Raw genomic sequence first — 20,453 nt, 5'->3', positions numbered from 1 at the left:
GATTCTCAATCCCAGAGCAGAGCAGGGAGGGGACAGTCCCCCCCTTATTCCACCAGTGCCCGGTGGTGCAGCCCAGGACACGGCTGTGATTCTCCCGAGGTCTCACCGGAGCCCGGGGCACCTTTGGAACCTGCCCGGTGGGGCTGGAGGGGAGGGCCCGGTGCTGTCCCGCACCGCCTCCCGCCCGTGGGGCCCCAGCGTGGGGCGGGACGAGACCGGGTCCGGGGCGGGGCGGAGCGGGGCCCGGGAGCGGCGGAGCGGAGCGGGGACGGGGCCCGGGAACGGGGCCGGGGGGCGATGGGAGGAGGGCGGTGGGCGCTGCTCTGGGCGCTGCTGGCGGCCCTGCGCCCACCCCGCAGCGGGGCCGGTGAGTCCGGGGGGGTCCGGATGGGGTGGTGCCGGTGGGAGCGGGATCGGGGCGTCCCGGGCTGGGACGGTGCCGGTGGAGTGGGAACCGGGGGGTCCCGTCTTGGATGGTGCCGGTGGAGTGGGATTCGGGGGGTCCCGTCTTGGATGGTGCCGGTGGAGTGGGATTCGGGGGGTCCCGGACTGCGATGGTGCCAGTAGAGTGGAATTCGGGGGGTTCCGGTGCTGGGACGGTGCCGGTGGAGGCGGAATAGGAGGTCCCGGGGCTGGGATGGTGCCGGTGGAGTCGGGTCAGGGTCCTGCTGGGACTGTGTGCCCGGGGAGTGTTTCACGGCAGATGCGGCTCCGTGTCACCCTAACAGCAGCCGGGGTGCTGCATGGGCACCCCCGCACCCCTCTTCTGGCCCCGCAGACCCCAACAACGCTGAATTCTTGGGGGGAGGGGGCTCAGAACGACGTCCCTGCCGGCCCAGAGAGAGGGATTTTGCTGTCCTGGGGACACAGCTCTGCCTCTGGAGCACGGTCGTGTCCCAGCGCCTTTTTTCTGCTGCTTCCTGGGGACACGGCGACACGGACCCGAAGTTGGCGGGGCTGGGCTTTATCCCCGGGTCCAGCTGCGGTGCGGGGAGAAATCCCGGTGTTGTGTGGCTTTGCGGTGCTGTCACTCCGGGCGCTTTGCTGCTGCTCCACGTGCTCAGCCACCTGCGGAAAAGACAGGCAAAGAGAGGGAAAAAGAAACAAACAAAAAAAGGTTTTGGATGTAAAGCATAGGGACAGCGGGGCTGCCCCCTGTGTGGTCACAGGCTGGGAGCTGCTGGGGGGCTGGAGCCCCTGCTCAGGGGTGCCGGGGGGTCTCGGGGTGGGTGTGTGGCTGGGGATGAGCAGGTTGCTGTGGGCAGGATGGGGTGAAAAGCGCTGACAGGGGAACCTGCAGCAAGGGGAATGTGAAGCAGGAATGCCGGGCTGGTTTGGAGGAGAGGTGGTTGAACCTCCAGAGTCTCTCTGGAAGGCTGGTGTGGCCCTGGGGGACATTCTGCCAGCTCCCAGGGGACGGGAGAGAGGAAACCCCATCTTGGTTCCCCCTCCCCTGTCTGGGGTAAAGGTATTCTCACCGAGTGCCAGAGAGCAGCTGTCAGCAGGTGAATTACTCCCAATAATGGGAAATCCAGGGCCAGGGATTTGGGGAGCTTTTTGGCAGACCTGGGTGTTTCCTAAGGCCTTCCTTACCAGGATTGCACCTCTAGCTGTTTCAGCCGTGGGGTGTGCAGCTCCTCTTTTTATTTTCACCTGTAATTAAGAGTCTTGCCTCTGAAAATGTGGAGATTTCCTAGTTAAAACTTCAGGTAACAGAGAAGTCGGGCAGGACCTGCCGGGCTGCACACTGAGATCAGCTTCTAAGGATTTCAGCTCTGCTGCTCCCCTCCCTTCCTGGGGGTTTCAGGAGAGCAGAGCTGTGCTCACTGATTCCCACACCAGCTTTTCCCGTGGGCCAGGCTGTGGTGAGCAAGGGAAGCAGCTCCAGGGAGGCAGGCACCCATGCAGCCATGCCAGCTTTTTGGGGCTCACCTCTGGGGTGGGCTTTGAGATCCAGCCCCAGCAAATGGCTCCGGGCACAGGTAAAGGGGTGTCCTGCAGCAGAGGGTAAATCCCTTGGAAGATGCCCTGAGGATGTCCCAGCTGGGGATGCAAGGGGGACCCAAAGGCAGTGCCGAATATGAAAAATTCCTGTTATCACATGAGTCAGAGAGGAAAGTATTTCATTCCTGGGCCAGCAAACACCTCTTTCCACTTAATCAGTTTATAAGGCATGGCTAAAGATCACCTTTGCTCTTTGCCCTCTAACCTGAAGCAGCCCAGGACGAGCTGGGGGGGGAGCAGAAATCATCCAGGACCAGGCAGAGAGCCAGGACCAGGGCTCCCTGCTGAGGAATGGAGCACACAGAGATCTGTGTGAGGTTGGGTTGTGCCAGGCAGCCAGTCTGGGCAACCTGCTGGAGGAGCCAGGGAGGGCAGAGGATTGGGGATCACTCCCTGGTTTGCATTTGATGATTTTTTGGGGGAGCTGCCTGGCTGCCTGGGAGCTGGTGACCCAGCTGGCAAGTAAATGGCAGTCTGCTGAGTTCTGCAGCAGTCACATGGGGTTTGTTTGTGTTGGGATGATAAAGCTTAGGAAGCAGGTTGGAAAAGCTTAGGGTCTTTTTTTTTTTGTTTGTTTCTTTTCTTGAAAGGGAAACCCATTGTTTTGTGTGAGAGCCAGGGAGAGCCTCACGCTTCCCTCAGCACCACCAGAACTTGAAAATCCCTTCTCGAGTTTCTGTCCAGAAGTCTCATTTCTCGAGGGTTAAAAATAGGGAGGCATTTAGCAAAGGACTCGATCCAGGCTCAAAATGAGGTTGTGTTTCTTGGCTCTGAGGGAAGCACACCAGGCTCACGCTCCATTACTCACAACTGTAGTGACGTAGCTGTAAAAAAGTTGTTGCTAGATGTTGGAGGACTAAGACGTGCCCCAAAACAAACTCAGCTCCACTCCCCACTTTAAATATAAACGTCATGCTTACCTACCTGTATTACCTTTCAGAGTGGGAACGTGTTTTGGGTTTTTTTTCACTGAAGGGGTGGATTAATTTAGCTGAAATTCCTGCCTGGCACCATGCCTTTGCTCCCAGAAAGCAGCAGGAGATTTAGTGCTGTGCCTGGGGTTTCCTTGTGCCTGTGCAAGCCTCGGGAAGCTTGGAAATGTCCTGGTAACAGCATCAAGTTGTGGTCGAGTCCCTGGACCTTACATCTTCAAAATACAGAGTTTTGTTTGGGGAGGAATTGCTTTACACGGAGGTGCTCTTTGTCTTGTCCACAGCTGGGGGGGGAAGTGTGGGGAGGGAGGGGGAAAACGCTGTGGCAGGACAGGGTGTGTTATGTAGGGATAAGCCCTCAGCCAGAGCTAGGAAATTGCCTTCCCTTGGGAAAAATGCTTGGGAAGAGACCTGGGGAGAACCCCACTAAGGAGCTGGGCTGCTCCCCCACACTCTCTGAAGCCATTTCTTCACCTCTCTGCAGCTGTTTTCCCCCAAAAAGCAGCTCAGTGGAGTCATTTTGCTCAGCAAAAGCCTTTGTGGTTGTTTCCCAGAGCATCCCCTCCTCCCTCACCCCAGCCTGGGAAGGTGTCAGAGCCACCAGCAAAGAGCCCAAAGCCCAACAAATCCCTGCCGGAAGCTCCTGCTCTGCCTCAGCTGAAAAGGGTGGAGATGAGGCCCCCAAAAGGGTTTTACTGCAGTAAAGTCCCAAATTCCTCCTGCCCAGGGATCCTTTTATATTTCAGTCCCAGGGAAGGGGGGGGTGATGCAGCAGAAATAGCTCCTGCCTCTCCCCAGCACTTTCTTTAGTCTGGGCTGCTCTGGTTTATTTAAAAAAGTCTTTTTTTGGAGGTGCTGCTTGTACAGACCTGGTCTTGGGGCAGCCCCTGGCTCTGTCATTCCCTGTTAGAGCTTTCACAAGAAGTTTCCTCCAGATTTTGCCTTTTTGGAGCATCTGCACAGGAGCTGCCTTTAATTTTGAAGCGAAGCAGTGGGCAGGGGTTTGGGGAGGGGGTGGCCCAGTGCTGCCTGGGGGTAACAAATCTGATGTGTTCTCTTGCAGGGGGTAACAAATCTGATTTTTTTTCTTGCAGGGAGTAAAAATCTGATGTTTTTTCTTGAGGGGTAACAAACCTGATGTGTTCTCTTGCCGGGGGTAACACACTTGATGTTTTTTCTTGCAGAGGGTAACAAACCTGATGTGTTCTCTTGCAGACCCTGACCCAAACGAAGGTGTAAGGCTGTCAGCAGGGTCCCACCACCCCCAGAGCAGCGTGGCCAGCGATGGCCAGTGGGCTCCCCAGAGCTCCCAGGAGGAGCCCCCCCCCATCCCCCTGGGAGAGATAAAGTTCAACCCCACGGTGCCACACATCGTGATCAACGAGCACAAGGACGTCACCTTTAATTGCTCCATCAAAGTCCCTGAGGTGCTGCTGAGGCCAGACACCCCGGGCATCTCCCTCTGGAAGGATGGGAGGGAGCTCCAGGCCCTGGACCGCATCGCCACCAGCCACTTCGAGATCTCTGATGAGGAGGAGGTGGCAATGACCTCCACCTTCAGGTAACTGGGGTCACCATCCCTCCTGGAGCTGTGTCCCCGTGGCTGGAAGAGGCTTGAGGTTGGGACTACAAGAGGACAATGCTCCCTAGCCCCTCCAGCCTGGCTTGGCAAGCTCGGCTCTGCTCGGTGTGTGCTGCGGGGTGGTTGGGACTCACCCCAGGCTGGCAGTGTCCTCCTGGCACTGGGATGGCCCGGGACAGTGGTGGAGTCTCCATCCCTGGGGGCATTGAAAAGGCATCTGGACCTGGTGCTTAAGGACATGGGTTAGCAGTTGGTGATGGTGTTGGCCCAAGGTTGGGCTGGGTGATCCTGGAGGTCTCTTCCAACCTAACACCCTGTGACTCCCCTGGGGGGGGCTGGGTGCAGGGCCACCCAGAGGTGACATGTGTCCCTTCTCTCTGGCAGCATCCTTGCCGCCCAGCGCTCGGATAACGGCTCCTACGTCTGCAAACTCAACATCTCTGGCATGGAGGTGGTGTCAGACCCCATCTCGGTGCAGCTGGAAGGTGAGCTGCAGGGGCACTGGGCTGGACGTGCTGGAGGGGTGGAACACTGTGCCCTGGCTGAGAGACAGCCTGGGCACCCTGACCTGGGAGATGTCCCCCAGAAACGGGGCTCCTGGACGGGAAGGGGCTCCTTGCCAGAGCTGGCAGGAGAGTTTGGGGTTGTTGGGGTTGCTGGCTGTGTCATTGAGCTCTCTGGATCCCTTACTTCTCTCCTTGTGTCCCCGCAGGGCTCCCACACTTCATCCACCAGCCCGAGAAGCTGAATGTCACCAGGAACAGTCCCTTCAACCTGACGTGCCAAGCCGTGGGCCCCCCAGAGCCAGTGGAGATCTACTGGTTCCGGAACAATGTCCGGGTCAATGAGAAGCCCCACATCTCCCCATCAGTCCTGACTGTGCCAGGTGAGCCAGGCACACCTTGCCACGGCCACTGGGGACACCTTGGTCTGGCTACCAGGGTGGGAAGGTGTCCTGTGGCACCTCGCAGCCCATCCCCTTGGCCTCACACCTCCTGTCGTGTCCCTGTGCACCATCACCAGGCCGTCACACTCCATCTTTATCTTTATCTTATCTTTATCTTTATCTTTATCTTTATCTTTATCTTTATCTTTATCTTTACCTTTACCTTTATCTTTACCTTTATCTATCTTTATCTTTGTCTTTATCTTCATCTTTATCTTCATCTTTATCTTCATCTTCATCTTCATCTTCATCTTCATCTTCATCTTCATCTTCATCTTCATCTTCATCTTCATCTTCATCTTCACCTTCACCTTCACCTTCACCTTCATCTGTGTGCACTGCTGGGGCTTGGCAGGACACCTCAGACACATTTCCAGGAGGTCTGGCACAAAACATGGCCCCCAGATCATGTCTGGTGGGACAGGGGGGATCCAGCTTTGCAAAAGAAGAGCCCCTGAGGTACCAGTCTGCTGCTCCCCTCGTGTGCTGGGAGCACAGCTCTGCCCAGCAGCTCAGCTCAGCTCAGCTCAGCTCAGCTCAGCTCAGCTCAGCTCAGCTCAGCTCAGCTCAGCTCAGCAGCTCTGGGAACCTCTGCAGGGGTGATCAGGGGGCAGGAAGCCCCATCCCACCCCCTCTTCCTGCTGCCAGAAATTCTTTCCTGGAAAAAGGCAGGGCACTCATCCTGCTCTCTCCTAAGCAAGAAGCAGGTTTTCCCTCCAGCCTGTGGCTGCTCTGGAGGGATGCTGGGCTGGTGGTCCCCTCTTAGTGTCTCCAGAAGACCTTGGGTTGGCCCCTGCAGTGTCTCCATGGCATCCTGGTGGAGCACAGGATGGAGAAAAATCCTCCACATAACACCAGCCCCGGGGTGGTTTTGCTGCAGAAGCAAAAGAGAGGAGAGATTTCTGGCCCTGGTGAGGAGGGGAAGGGCAGCAGCTCATTAGCAGCCAGGCTGGCAGTGCCTCCAGAGGAAGGCTTTACAAGGCAGTGAAAGGCAGCAGAAGTGACTCATTCCTCCTGGATCTTCCTGCATCCAGCTGGCACAGGCTACCTCGGGTCATTTCAGCAGTTTCCCCTCCTGGCCCTGCGGCCCCAGCCTGAGCCACTGCTCAGCATGGCCAGCCCTTTGCTCAGCACCAGCACCAGGTGACATCCAGGAGGAAGCAAACCCCTGGTTCCATCACCCTGAGCAGTGCTGCTGCCCAGAGCCATCTCCCTGGCACCCCTGGGCAGCCCTCTGCACCCCGGTGTTTCCAGTGGCCCTCACAAGCTGCTGCTCTCCACCATCAGCTGGGAGGTTTCAGCAATCTCCAGAGAGCAAGAAGAAGTCATCTGAGCCCAGCTGTGGGGGTGTTGGGCTCTTCTGCTTTCAGCCTTTTCCCTTTTTGAAGGAGAAATGCTCAGGAGGTTGTGCAACGTGGGGTCCTGGCTGGGTGCTGGTGGCACACACGTGCTCACAGCCTGGGAACAGGGGGGGCTGCACCAGGGGGGGACCCCCAAGGCTGGCAGAGCAGAAATGTCACTGTGGAAAGCCATGAGGACAAAAGAAGGGGTGTTCTGTGGGGCAAAAATAAAGCAAGGGCATGAGAAAGGCATCTCCAAGGGGTTTGTGTGAGCAGCAGGTGGGGGGGCAGTGGGGTCTGGGGGGTTTGGGGGTTTGGGGCAGTGAACAAATCCCTGTTCTTCCCCTGGCAGGTCTGAGTGAAGCAACACTGTTCAGCTGTGAGGCTCACAACAGGAAAGGGCTGACTGCCTCCAACCCAGGGCTGGTCAATGTGAAAGGTGAGTGCCAGTGTGATGCTCCCTGTGCCTGGCAGCTCCAGGTGTCCCAGCAGGAGCTGCCCTGATCTCAGGGAATCCAGGTCATCAAATCCAGCCACAGTCCATCCACCTCTGAACCATCTCCTGAAGCACCACAGCTAAACACATCTTAAACACCTCCAGGGATGGGGACTCCACCACCTCCCTGGGCAGTGTTCACCCTTCCCAGCAACTCATTCTGCTTGAGCTGGAGGAGGTATTTTTGGTACTCCCAGACTCATTTCCCTCCCTTTTACACCAATACTTACAATCAGGTGGGATGGAAGTAGTAGCAGGGTTCTGTCATCCCCATTTCAGTGTCGTGGGAGGAAGCACCAAAAAGCACATTTGAAAGCAGAGCAGTCAGCAGGGTTAGGAAGGGCTGTATCACTCTTTTCCTTCCTTCACAACCAGGGTGGTGCTCAGAATTTTCCATAGGAAGTGGTGGAAATTCTGCACATTCCTGGCAGGAGCTACTCCAGCAATATGAGGAAGGTGTTCCCCAAAATATGTCACTGCCTCTGGGCAGCCCAGAGAGCTCACAAATACAGAGCATGGCCAAAACATTCCTGCAGGTGCCTTTTTTTTTTTCTGCTTCCCTGTCCAGTGGTCTGAAACACCTGAGGTTCCCTGGCTGTAACCAGGGCAGTTCCTGGGATGGACCTGCAGTCAGACTGAGTCCCAGGAGCTGCCTGGGGCACAGCAGCCCTGCCACCTTTCTGTTATCCCTCCTTGGCTTTTCCCTGCAGGAATGCCAGCTGCTCCTGCCAGTGTGCATGTCCTCAACAGAACAGCCCATGGGATCCTCATCTCCTGGGTGCCAGGCTTTGATGCCTTCTCTGCCCTCAACAGCTGCAGTGTCCAGGTAACATCCATAACCCCTCTTTGCTCTGCAATTCCCCCTTGCATGGATGCTCCGAGGCAGCAGGCAGGGTCCCTGGATACTCCTGAGGTGGACAGGAGGCTTGGAAGATGCTGCTGGAGAGCAGCTTGGTGGGGTCTGCTCACCAAGCAGCCTTCCTGCTGGGCTTTGGAGGTGGAGGTTTCTTTCAGCTCTCCAGTTCTTGCAAGCACTGGGAAGGAGCTGAGGGTTTGCCTCCCTCCAGGACAAGCCAGGGAATGCTGTCTGTACCCTGGGAGAGGGTACATTCTGGTTAGATGTTAGGAAGAAACTCCCTCTGGGGAAACTTTGGCCCAGGTTTCCCAGAGAAGCTGTGGCTGCCCCATCCCTGGCAGGGTCTCAGCCCAGGTTGGATGGGGCTTGGAGCACCCTGGGCTGGGGGAGGTGTCCCTGCCCATGGGGTTGGGATTGGATGAGTTTTAAGGTCCCTTCCAGCCCACCCCAGTCTGGGGTTCTCCACAGGTACAGCCCTGCCAGCAGTTCCCACCTCCCCTTGCTGCTGGACACCTCTGGGTTTCCCAGCTCAAGCCCATTGCCTCTCTGCTGGGGAAAGTCTTTACACCACTTAATCCCTGCTCAGGCTGAGGTGATGCCTGGAGAGAGAGGAGATGTTTGCAGCCAGGTAAAAGTGAAAGCAGTGTGAGGAGGCAGGAAAGGTACTGGAGCTAATATTAGCACCCCATCCACTGCTGCTTTCCAGCTGGAGCGCGGGAAGCGGGGTGGAGAGCCAAGGAATTTCCTATGAGTTAACATTCATGGCCTGTCATGAGGAAACAGCCTCTGGAGCTGGAAAACAGGACAGGATCGCTGGCAAAAACACAGCAGTGACTCAGGCCTTTTGCTCCTGTCCCTTTTGATAATCCCCTCTCTGGGGCAGCGTGGCCCCACGAGTGACTCAGTCCTGAGCTCACCAGGGCTGCACAGGGAAGCTGCTGCCCTCCTGCCCTGCTGAAACCTCTTTAACTCCGGAAAAAGCCTGATTTAAATAGGCAAAACACAGCCAAACAAACCATCAATCTGATGGACTCTCTCTAGAAGCTGAGGACTGAGGCAGCTGAGCTGGGCTGGATGCTCAGGAGAGCCTGGAAGCTGGTGTTGCTTTCAGGAGGGGTTTGCACGTTCATCTGATCCTTGCTCACCTCCCCCCAGGGATGGTGTGGGGGCTTCCTCAGCTTTTTGAGGCTGAAGGCTGTTCTCTGGCACTTTCACCTGTCCACCCTAGGCTGCCCAGAGGTTGTGGTTGTTCCTCAGCAAGTCTCCTGCCACCCCAAAACCATGTGTGGAGGCTTTTGAGAGAACTGGACGACCTTCTGCTTGTGGCTCCTGCTGAAACATGTCCTGTGGGTTTGTCTCCCCAGTTAACCACCTTGCTTGCACTGGTGTCTCTTGTTTTTGCTCTTCTCTTTTTCCTCCCCATACCTGTGCTCTCCCCAGGGCAGGATGCTCTCTGCAGGGGCAGCTACATGGGTGCCCACCAGGCAGCCCTTTGGGGAGCCTCTGAGCTGCTGGAGAGAGCAGTTTCCCTTAGTGTCAGAAGCATGGCTTGGGTTTATTAAGATGAAATCCCCCGTGCTGCTAAATGCAACCATGGACTCTGACAAGGTCTGTGATGAATCCTGCAAAACCTGATGGTGATAAGTGCTGTGCTCTAATGATGTGTTGCAGGAAAAATGACTTTCTGTCCTTGGTTTGGGGCTCACTGCTTGGTAATAATGTCATTGGGTGCCACAAGGAACAGCAAATTGTGGAATCACAGAATGGTTTGGGTTGGAAGGGACTTTAAAGATCATCATGGTCAGGGACACCTCCCCCAGCCCAGGGTGCTCCCAGCCCCATCCAGCCTGGGCTGAGACCCTGCCAGGGATGGGGCAGCCACAGCTTCTCTGGGAAACCTGGCACAGGGGCTCACTACCCACATGGTGAAGAATTTCTTCCTGATATCTAACCTAAATCTCCCCTCTTTCAGTCTAAACCCATCACCCCTTGTCCTGTCAACCCCTTTCTGGTGAAAAGCCCCTCCCCAGCTTTCCTGTAAGCCCCTTCCTGGACTGGATGGTCACTCTAAGGTCTCCCCTGAGCCTTTATCCCTCCCTCCCTCCCCTGGTCCCACACCAGTGGTGATCTCACCCATCCCCACCATGCTCCCAGCTCTGTCTTGGTGTCCTGTCTGCTGGGCAGAGAGGAGCAGCCTGCAGGGGCTCAGGGTCCTGGTGACAGATGTAAAATCCCAGCTGGAATTCCACCCCTGGGGTTGCTGCTGCTGACTCACCCTTGTTTCTGGGCTGCTTTTCCATGAAGGTGCAGGAAGCCACCTCCCCCCGAAGCAACTCCTCCCTTCTGCTCTTCAACACCTCGGTGCCTCCCCACCTCTACCACATCCAGCACCTGGGGCCCATGCTGGACTATCACATCCGTGTGGCCTGCCAGAACGAGGTTGGCTGGTCAGCCTTCAGCCCCTGGATAACAGCCAGCACCACGGAGGGAGGTAGGAAATGGTCACTCAGATCCAGGAAGGGTTTCCTGGCCTGGGGTGCGTGGCTGTGGTTGGGGCAGGAGGCTCTGGGGATGCTCCAGAGCTGTGGCTGCTCGGGGGCTGGGACATTTAAGGCTCTGCTGGTCAGGGAAAGGAGTTGTTCGAGGCTGTAGGAAATGCCCTGTGCTTTCAGGATGAGCTGCAGCTCCTTTTCCATCAGCCTGCCATGTCCCTGCACCCACCCACCCAGCTCCCATCCCCTTCCATCCCTGCAGCTCCCAGCACCCCCCCGCTCAACGTCACCGTCCTCTTCAATGAGTCCTCCTCCTCCCTGGAGATCCGATGGGTGAAGCCCCCCCTGGAGAGGATCCATGGGCAACTGCAGGGCTACCACATCTGGTACAGGTGGCAGAACTCCAAGGGGCTGGTAAGTCACCAGGGAAACGGGGAAGAATGGCTAAAGCCTGGGAGAAATCCCAGCAAGCATCGAGCAGGGGTGTGCAGTTTGGTCTTGGCACTCCCATATATTCTTTGGGGAGATCATTTGTTTGCTGTCTGGTGCTTTCATCTGGGCTTTTTTAACACCAGGAGTCTCTCTCTCTTGCTTGTGTTGATTTAACTCATGGTTGGAACTAAACCATCTTTAAAAGTGCTTCCAACCCAACCCATGCTAATGCTGGGAAGCAGGAGTTCTGCCTGCAGGAGACAGGATGTTTGATCCCACAGCTCCTCCTCTCTCAAATAGAACCAAATGCTCTTCCCAGAGGTGAGAAGCCCTGGTGTGGCCTTTGGAGTGGCAGCCAAGGTTTGGCAGTGCCTCTTGGCCCTTTCAGACACAGAGTCAATGGTGAGGCTTTGGGGGAATTTGTTCCCTGGGTCTGGAGTTGTTCCTCACTCAGATGGGATTTATTCTGCAACCCCATGGCACAGGGTTCTGCAGCTCAAGGAACATTCCTGGTGCCCAGGGCCCTGTCCATGAGTGTATGAGGTCACCTGGCACAACTTTCCCTGCCTCTCCCAGGACTGGGGAAGCAACCTTCAGGAATTTGCTAGGGAGAGGTTGGCCTGACCTGGCTCAGCTCCTGGGCAAAGGAACATCCCCTCTAGCCTCTGCCAGGAGCCTCTGGATCCTTCTGCAGATGTGTCCAGCTGTTGCCTCTGCCCTGTGGTTTGGCTTTTCCTCTGTCCCAGGCTGGGAGCACGGAGAGGCACAGACAGCCTGAGCCCAGGCTGGAAGAAGTGACTCACACCCTATTTTTTTCTGTAGGATGCTGCATTTTCTGTTCTCCTTTTGCACCTCTGAAAAAGGGCACGTATAGATCCAGACCAAATGAAGTCAGGGAAACAGCATTGTGGTCTTGTGACTAGCACAAAAAAAAAAATGCTGACATATTTGTTGTTTCTCAAGCAGAAAGCAAAAAAAAACAACAAACCAACCTAAACCAGGACTTGCTCTTTAAACCCTGGGAGACTTGTTGTTGTTGTTGTTGTTGTTTTTTTCATAAATCTTCCCCAGTCAAATGCTTAAGGGGTGAATTTTCTGCTTGGGTTCCTGGGCTAGAGCTGTTCTCCTTCAAACTGACTTTCAGGAGGCTCCAAAAATCCTCTGTAGGAGGGGGGGAGCTGAGTGGGAAGGAGCTGTGCTGAGGAAGCCCTTGTGAGTGCTGCTGCTTTCTGTCCTCAGCCTCCAGGTTCTGTGGGAGGTGAAACTGTGGGTCAGAGCCCAGGGCAGGGCTCAGCACATCTTTCCTATGGGTTGTTGCAGAATCAGGACCAAAATAACCCTCTGTTTTACAGTCCCAGCACAATAAGGGGGGGGACCCTGTATTCCTGTGTCAGCAGGGCCACCTGCAGGCTCCTTCACCACCACCACTTCTCCCACTATGTCAAAACACTTCTAAAAAACAAAAACAAAAGAAGTTTTATTTTTATCCTTAAACCAGCAGTTGCTGTTTGATTCAAGGCAGCTGGAGCTGGGACGTGAAGGAATTCCTCAGCTACCACAAAACTCCTCAAAAAAGCCCCAAGCCATCCACTTTGTGTCCTGCTGGGGAGGCTGTGGGCTCTCCCCCTCCCCATGGTCTGTTTGACACCAGCCTGTCCTCAGGTGACCCAGCACAGCTCTTGCCCATCCCAAAAGGGCCCAGTGCTCTGCTTTGTGTTTCTGCTGAAGGATGGGAGGCTCGGAGCAGAAAGTGGAGCAGCTCAGGTGTCCCCCCCTTGCCCACTGACCCCACCTCAGCTCCTGCTTTTTGCTCAGCCTGGGGATGCTGGGCTGGGGTAAGGAGCTGCCCTCAGCACCCCTCCTGATGGTTGGGATGCCACTGGTTTGCAGCTGGAGCTCAGCTGCTCTTTCTTAGCTGGAGCAGACCAAGGAAAGATGGAATTTGCAGGGAAAAGAGTCCTCTGGAGAAAGGCTGAGGGACCTGGGGGTGTTCAGCCTGGAGAAGAGAAGGCTGAGAGGGGATCTCTGAATGTCCATCAATAGCTGAGGGCTGGGGGGCAAGAGGAAGGGGACAATCTCTGTTCTGGGGTGCCCAGGAATAGGAAAAATGGGTTGAAACCAGAACATGGGAAGTTCCAGCTCAACATGAGGAGAAACTTCTCGGGTGTGTTCCTCCCTCCTGGGCTGGCTGGCAGTGGGTCTGCAGGGGAAGGGCTGCTCAGCCCCTTCCCTGGCCCCATCCAGCCCTTCAGGCAGGGCTCTTCTCCTTCTCCTCCTCCTTGGAGCTTGGGGCTGCCTTTCCTCAGGGCTCCTGGAGTCAGAGTGAGGCAAAAGGTTGGCCAAGGGGACAGTTCCCAAGGCATCTCCAGGTTTCCCTCCCACCACAGGGTCTGTCTCCTCCAGCTGAGGCATTCCTGCCCTTCCTCTCTCTCCAGCAGAACCTCTCCACTGAAGCTCAGCACAATGCCAGCGGGGCCATCCTGCCCGTGGTGGCCACCAATGCCACCTGCTCCATCCGGGTGGCTGCTGTCACCAAGGGGGGAGTGGGACCTTTCAGCAGCCCAGTGAAGATCTTCATCCCAGATGGTGGTAAGGAGATGCAGCTCCTGCCCTGGAGGTGGGGTGGGTGATGGGGAAGCACCCAGAGAAGCTCTCCTGGCCTGGCCAAGGCCATTTGCCATCCCCCCATCCACCTTCAGGTGCTTTGCCCATTGGCCAGGCTGTCAGCCAAGGATCTGGGACCTCCAGCCAGGAGACACTTGCTCTCCACATGTCCAGCCTTGGTCCTCATGCCCTCTTCTCCCATGGAACCCTTTGGGCTTTCCTGGGTTTGGTTTCAGCCCCTGGGAAATCCTCCACTGATCCTACCCCTGAGCTTTAAACTGGAGGATGGGAGACTTAGATGAGATTTTAGGAAGAAATTCTTTGGTGTCAGAGTGCTGAGCTCCTGGTTGCCCAGGGAAGCTGTGGCTGCCCCATCCCTGGCAGGGTCTCAGCCCAGGTTGGATGGGGCTGGGAGCACCCTGGGCTGGGGGAGGTGTCCCTGCCCATGGGGTTGGGACTGGAGGAGCTTTAAGGCCCCTCCATCCCAACCCAGTCCATAATTCTACAGTGCCTGGGTGCAGCAGGGACTGGTCCATTAATGTTCTGTCTCCTCAGGGTCCATCACCTCAGCCACCTCTTCAACTCCAGCCCCAGGGAACGCCGACTCCTTTGTCGTGGCCCTGGGCTTCATCTGCGGCACCATCGCCGTGGGGCTGGTCCTGTGCCTCACTGTGCTCGTCCAGAAGAGATGTGTGGAAACCAAGTATGGGTAAGCTGGCAGGGAAACAGGCTGGGAAGGTGCCTGGAGCTGGGCAGGTGGCAGGCTGGGGGGCAGGGGCAGGCAGGGGGGTGCCCAGCAGCCCACACCAGGTGGGGAGGAGGTTTCTGACCTCATGTCCCAAAATGGCTTTTATTTTATTCTTACCCAAAGTGAGGCTCTGCGTGTATTTTGACCACAGTGAGGTGCTCCCCCTCCTCTCCTAGCCCAGCACTTCACCTTTCACTCACAGCCTGGAACAGGAAGCAAACTTTGTGCAATGTGTTAGGTGGCATTTTGACACGGAGGTGACAGAGCAGAGATGCTGATGGTGTCCTGTGGCCTGGAAAAACTCCCCCAACCCCCCTACATCTTGGATCTGCCACGGCCAAGTGTGGCACCAGCCCTCCCATGGGTTTGGTGGTGTGGCCAAAGGGCTGTTTTCTGCCACAACAAACCAGCTCAGCCACCCTGTGACCTCCCAGGGGTACTGAGCTGCCCTTTGCTGCCCTTTGTGTCAGGCAGCCCTGCTCCCATCCCTGCTCCCATCCCTTCTCCCATCCCTTCTCCCATCCCTTCTCCCATCCCTTCTCCCATCCCTGCTCCCAGCTCTGCTCCCAGCCCTGCTCCCAGCAGCTTTGCTTCCAACTCCTGTCCCTTGGCTCTCCAGCACCAAGGTGGGGTTTAATTAACCCCTCTAGATGGGCCCCATGTCAGTGAGAGGGGTTTGTTGAGCTGGTGAAGGACTCCCACCTAGCCAGACCCCCCATGGCATCACCCCCATCCCAGTTTGGCAGCTGGTGGTACCCAAGGGTCCCTTTCTTCCCAGGAGGCAGCAGCTCTGTGCCTGCTCTCCAATTAGGAAATGAATATCCCATTTCCTTCCCAAGACCCCTCTGTGACTCACTCCAGGACAGATCACCCTTGTTTATCCAGTGCCTGGTTTGGTTTTTTTGTTGTTTGTAAGCCTTGGCCCAGGTCCAGGCAGAGGGAAATGAAGAAGCCAAGGGTGCACGTGCATTCCCACGTCCCTGCATCCACAGCTCCTTCCTCAGGTTCCCTGCAGCTCCCTGTTTCTCTCCCCCCAGGAATGCTTTCAGCAGGGATGACTTGGAGCTGGTGGTGAACTACAGAGCCAAGAAGTCCTACTGCAGGAGAGCCCTGGAGCTGAGCTGTAAGAGCCCTCTGCAGGGAGGGACTTGGGGGGATTGTGGCATCCGTGTGCCTGCAGCATGGAGGGGACCTCAGCTCCTGTTCCTCTCCCCCACAGTGGGCAGCCTGGGTGTCAGCACTGAGCTCCAGCAGAAGCTGCAGGACGTGGTGGTGGACAGAAATGCCCTCTGCCTGGGGAAGGTCCTGGGAGAGGGTGAGTGCTGGGGGTGGACCTAGGGGCTTCACCTAAAGTGCCATCATCTCATCTAAACTGTGTTCCCACCTGGAAAGGTTGGACTGGGTGATCCTTGACCTATGTTCATTGCCCAGCTCCAGGCCCAGGGATGTGGGGGAGGGTGGGGCAGGATGACCAAGTGCAGGACCCCTGGGTTCGTGTCCTCCTCCTGCCACTGGTGAGACAGGAGCTTTGTGGCCTCTGGGGATGGGCTCTGGCTCTTGGAGCATTTCAGAACTCGAGGGAGGCAGTGGTGTCCTGGAGGAGGTGCTTCAGGCTATGGATCAAGCTCTGGCTTCTTTCCCATGGTGCAGGGGAGTTTGGGTCAGTGATGGAGGGGCACCTCAGCCAGCCCGAGGGCACCCCACAGAAGGTGGCTGTGAAGACCATGAAGTGTAAGTCATCCCCCTGGCCTGGCAGAGCTCGGTGCTGTTTATCCCAGTGGGTGCTGGTGCTCCTGCTGCCCATCCCAGGAGGTGCTCTCTGCTCCCTGGCACCATCCTGTGGGGGTGCTGGTCCCTCTGGCACAGCTCCTGGTGCCAGTCAGGAGCCTGAGCAGCAGGGATGGCAGAGACACCAGTGCTCCCTTCCCCTGCCCCACACAGGAGCTCTGCTGAGAAGGGGGAACTTGGGGGGGATTAAAGCTCTCAGGGTTTTAAACCTTCTCCTTCTCCTCTGCTTCCCAGTGGATAACTTTTCCCAAAGGGAGATAGAGGAGTTCCTCAGTGAAGCAGCCTGCATGAAGGACTTCAACCACCCCAATGTCATCAAGCTCCTCGGTAGGGACTGTCACCCCCCATCCTCCAGCTGGGATTTGGGACCCCTCAGATCCCACAGGGGACTGTGGGGCCTTGTGCAAGCTCCCTGTGTTTTCCAGGTGTGTGCATTGAGCTGAGCTCCCAGCAGGTCCCCAAGCCCATGGTGATTCTGCCCTTCATGAAGTACGGGGACCTCCACAGCTTCCTGCTCCGCTCCCGCCTGGAGATGGCCCCCCAGGTACTGAGCACAGAGAGTCCTGTGACCCCTCTGTCTGTCAGGGGGGTGATGCCTCTTTGGGGGATCAACCTGCCTTGATTTCTCAAGAACATCAAGGGTTCTTGGCTGTAGTCCTGCTCCCTGCCTCTGCCTGGAGGCAGTGGTGGGATCCAGCCCTGGGATTCTCTCCTTGCTTTCTGAGCAAACCCAATAATCCCAGCTCCTCCCTGCACACATCTCTTCAGCCCCATCTCATGGCCTCCTCTGGGCTTGCTCCAACACGGAGCCCTAGATGGGACACAGCATCTGGACCTGGCCTCACAGAACCAGAGCTGTTCTGCTTGGAAAAGAGCTTTAAGATCATCAGGTCCAACCCTTAACCCAGCTCTGCCCAACACCCCCAGGGCTGCTGGTTCAGCCACCTCCCCGGGTCAGGGTGTAATTTCCCCTCCAGTGAAGAACTTTCCTCTAGCACCCAGCTGAAGGGGAGCAGGGGTTTCTCTTGCTGGTGCAGCTGGTTCCCAGGCTGGGCCATGCTCAGCTTGCCCTACCCCAGGCTCTTTCTCTCCAGAGCCATTCTGTGACCAGACAGGAGGCTGGGGCAGGGACTGGGCCATCCAGGCTTCTGCTGCCTCACCTTGGCTTTCCCTCCCCAGTTTGTGCCCCTGCAGACCCTGGTGAAGTTCATGGTGGACATTGCCCTGGGGATGGAGTACCTGAGCAGCAGGCACTTCCTGCACAGGGATTTGGCAGCTCGGAACTGCATGTGAGTTCCTCCTCCCGGCAGAACCCCCCCTGGCACCATCGGAACCGCCCTCGGGCTGCCGAGAGAGGCCAGGCAGGAGCTCAGCCTCAGCTTTCTGCTTCAGAGGTGGCCCCACTGACTCTGCCTTGTCCCCTGGCAGGCTGAGGGATGACATGACCGTGTGTGTGGCTGACTTTGGGCTCTCCAAGAAGATCTACAGCGGGGATTACTACCGGCAGGGACGGATCGCCAAGATGCCCGTCAAGTGGATCGCCCTGGAGTCCCTGGCTGACAGGGTCTACACCACCAAGAGTGATGTGGTAGGTGCCCAGGGATGGGCAGGGAGGTGTCAGGAGAGCTGGGCACCCATCCCTGGGCTGAGCTGTCCCAACTTTGTTACATGGAATCAGAAATGGGATGGGTTGGAAGGGACCTTAAAGCTCCTCCAGTCCCAACCCCATGGGCAGGGACACCTCCCCCAGCCCAGGGTGCTCCCAGCCCCATCCAACCTGGGCTGAGACCCTGCCAGGGATGGGGAAGCCACAAATTCCTTGGGCAACCAGGAGCTCAGCACCCTCACACCAAAGAATTTCTTCCTCATGTCCAAACTAACTCTCCCCTCTTTCAGTTTAAAGCAATCCTTATCATATCCTTAATCCCTTCATCCCTTATCCTATCACTCCCTTCCCCTGTCCAAAGTCCCTCCCCAGCCTCCCTGTCTGCCCTGGTTGTTTTGTACCCTCTAGCAAAGCCTGAGGAGCAGGAGGCTGTTGGTGAGGGCTCACCCTGACCTTTCCCTGCCCACCCAGCACCCTGGAATAAGCTCCTTGAGTGGGCCGCTCGCCTCCTCTGTGCCACTGCCGCTCGTTTCCAGCTTTGGGGAGGGAGCAGGGCTGGAGCCACAGCTCCCTGCATTGTGCGAGGCACTGGGCAGTGACCTTTCCCCATCAACAGCCTCATTCATCCCTCCTGGAAAACGTCCTCTCTGCTTTGTCCCTGCAGTGGGCATTCGGGGTCACCATGTGGGAGATCTCCACGCGGGGGATGACGCCGTACCCAGGGGTGCAGAACCACGAGATCTATGAGTACCTCCTGCATGGGCAGCGCCTGAAGAAGCCCGAGGGCTGCTTGGATGAGCTGTGAGTAGTGTGGCCACCTCCCCCCTGACCCGGGGGTGCTTGCTGGGGGCTGCTTTGTGGCTCTGGGCTCCTGGGGGTCCTTTGTGTAAGGACGCGGGCAAGCGCTTGGGCTGTGGCTCCGTGGCTCAGCACTACGTGTGCCTTGGTTTGCCTCTCCAAGAGCAGTGAGATGGGGGTGTGCTGGAGAGGCAGTCACCCCCAGCCTCTCCCCCACCCTTTCTCCCAGAAACAACAGTTAAAAAGCGGATTTAAAAAAAAAAAAAAAAAGGCAAGGGTTGAACCTGTTCTTCCCTGTGAAGCTTAGGATGGCTCTGGAGGGGTGGCTGCTCAGGGTAATGGCTCCTGCACCAAATGTGAGCTGGGAGAGTCACAGAAGCTTCCAAGCCAGTAATATTTCCATCACCTCCCAAGGTTTGAGGAGCTGTTTCCCTGAGCTGTGTCACCCAGGGAGGACAAAGCTTCTTCTGCACCCGGGTGAAGGGGCACACACAGAAATCCCACCACAGGTCCTGGGTGGCTGCAGGGGGGCTGAGGGACAAGGGGGGCATGGGGCAGGGCCACAGTCACCCCACTGGCTCCTGGGGGGACAGGGGCAGTCCCTCTGCACCAAGGAATCAGACTTTTTCTGGGTTTATTTGTTGTTTTGCTATGAAGGTGGGTTTGGCCAGAAGGGTCTTGGCTGGTGATGGTTTTGTCTGCCCCACAAACTCCCTCCAAGTGCCTGAACCCTGTGAATCTGAAAAGGGAAACCTCAAAATTTTGCCTTTCTGGGGAGCTCAGATGGGGTTTTTCTCCTGAGTTTTCTTCATGAGTTTTTCTCTGGTGCTGTTACACCTGAAAACATTTAAACACACACCCCCCCCCCCCATGGCAAAGAGCTGCAAATACAAACCCCCTCCAAGTGGTGAAGCTGCTCAGTGGCACAGCAGCTCCTGCAAGGCCCCTCTCCAGTGCCTGTCCCTGAAGGAAGAGGGCACTGGGCATTCCCCTGGATCCAGTGGGAAGGACAAGGGAAGCACTGGGTGCCCCCTGGCTTGCCTGGTTTGGAGAGAAGCAGGGAATTACCCCCCCTCTACATCCCCTAGCCCAGTGCCAGGTTGGATGGGGCTTTCTGGGCTGGTGGGAGGTGTCCCTGCCCACCCAGGGGGCTGGATCTGGGTGATCTGTGAGGTCCCTTCCACCCCAGAGCACTCCCTGGTGCCTGACAGCCCCGTTCTCTCCCCTTCCCCAGCTATGAGATGATGTCTGCCTGCTGGAGGGCCGACCCTGCCGCCCGACCAACCTTCTCCCAGCTGAAGGTCCACCTGGAGAAGCTGCTGGAGAACCTGCCCAAAAGGTCTGGAGACGTCATCTACATCAACACCAGCCTGCCCGAGGAGAGCCCAGATTCCACCCAGGATTCAGGCTTCCCCCAAGCAGACTCTGATTTGGAGCCTGGGGACATTGCTGAGCCCCGCTCCCCCCGAGCAGCTCTGGTGGCTGTGGATGTCCACCAGGACCAGCCCTGGGGGACCAGGTACGTCCTGGAGGAGCAGCTTGGTGGCCCAGCAGAGGAAGCCTACGTCCCACTGCTGCCCGAGGGGATGGGGACAACCAGGGAGAGCTCAGCCTGGAGCCAGGCCAGCACCTTGCCTGCTGGCACCTCGCTGGTGGCACATTCCCACACCAGCCTGGAGGACTCAGAAGTGTCACTGAGCTGTGACAGTGGGAGCCTGGGGTAATGGGGCTCCCCCCCAAAAAAAGGACAGAGAGGGTTTATTTTAATAAAGTCATCTGGTTTGTTTTCTTCCTGCGTGATTTCCGTGGCACAGTCCCTGTGCCCTTCC

The 20,453-nt window shown here is 57.0% G+C and overlaps 1 protein-coding gene across 4 annotated transcripts; it reads left to right on the top strand.

The window, feature by feature from the left end:
- The first annotated feature begins 238 nt into the window (after nucleotides 1-238).
- MERTK (MER proto-oncogene, tyrosine kinase) lies at nucleotides 239-20,413 on the top strand. Of its 4 annotated transcripts, XM_071738808.1 has the most exons (20): nucleotides 243-367; nucleotides 2,980-3,110; nucleotides 4,152-4,497; nucleotides 4,903-5,003; nucleotides 5,231-5,404; nucleotides 7,157-7,243; nucleotides 8,011-8,126; nucleotides 10,461-10,647; nucleotides 10,911-11,062; nucleotides 13,516-13,669; nucleotides 14,240-14,393; nucleotides 15,470-15,555; nucleotides 15,652-15,747; nucleotides 16,083-16,163; nucleotides 16,455-16,547; nucleotides 16,646-16,764; nucleotides 17,400-17,509; nucleotides 17,649-17,808; nucleotides 18,491-18,627; nucleotides 19,859-20,413. In XM_071738808.1, the coding sequence occupies exons 2-20, from the start codon at nucleotides 3,017-3,019 to the stop codon at nucleotides 20,346-20,348; spliced, it is 2,937 nt and encodes a 978-aa protein (XP_071594909.1). In that variant the 5' UTR covers nucleotides 243-367; nucleotides 2,980-3,016; the 3' UTR covers nucleotides 20,349-20,413. The 4 variants fall into 4 exon arrangements, with proteins under 4 accessions (XP_071594908.1, XP_071594909.1, XP_071594907.1 ...); XM_071738807.1 differs by lacking the exon at nucleotides 2,980-3,110 and having other exon boundaries at nucleotides 239-367; nucleotides 4,121-4,497; XM_071738806.1 differs by lacking the exon at nucleotides 2,980-3,110 and having other exon boundaries at nucleotides 13,519-13,669.
- Nucleotides 20,414-20,453: the final 40 nt, after the last annotated feature.

This window comes from Heliangelus exortis, chromosome 3, assembly GCF_036169615.1.
Source record: "Heliangelus exortis chromosome 3, bHelExo1.hap1, whole genome shotgun sequence".
Lineage (NCBI taxonomy): Eukaryota > Metazoa > Chordata > Aves > Apodiformes > Trochilidae > Heliangelus > Heliangelus exortis.
The sequence above is the reverse complement of the archived record's forward strand: the minus strand, read 5'-3'. Positions and strand labels throughout refer to the sequence as shown.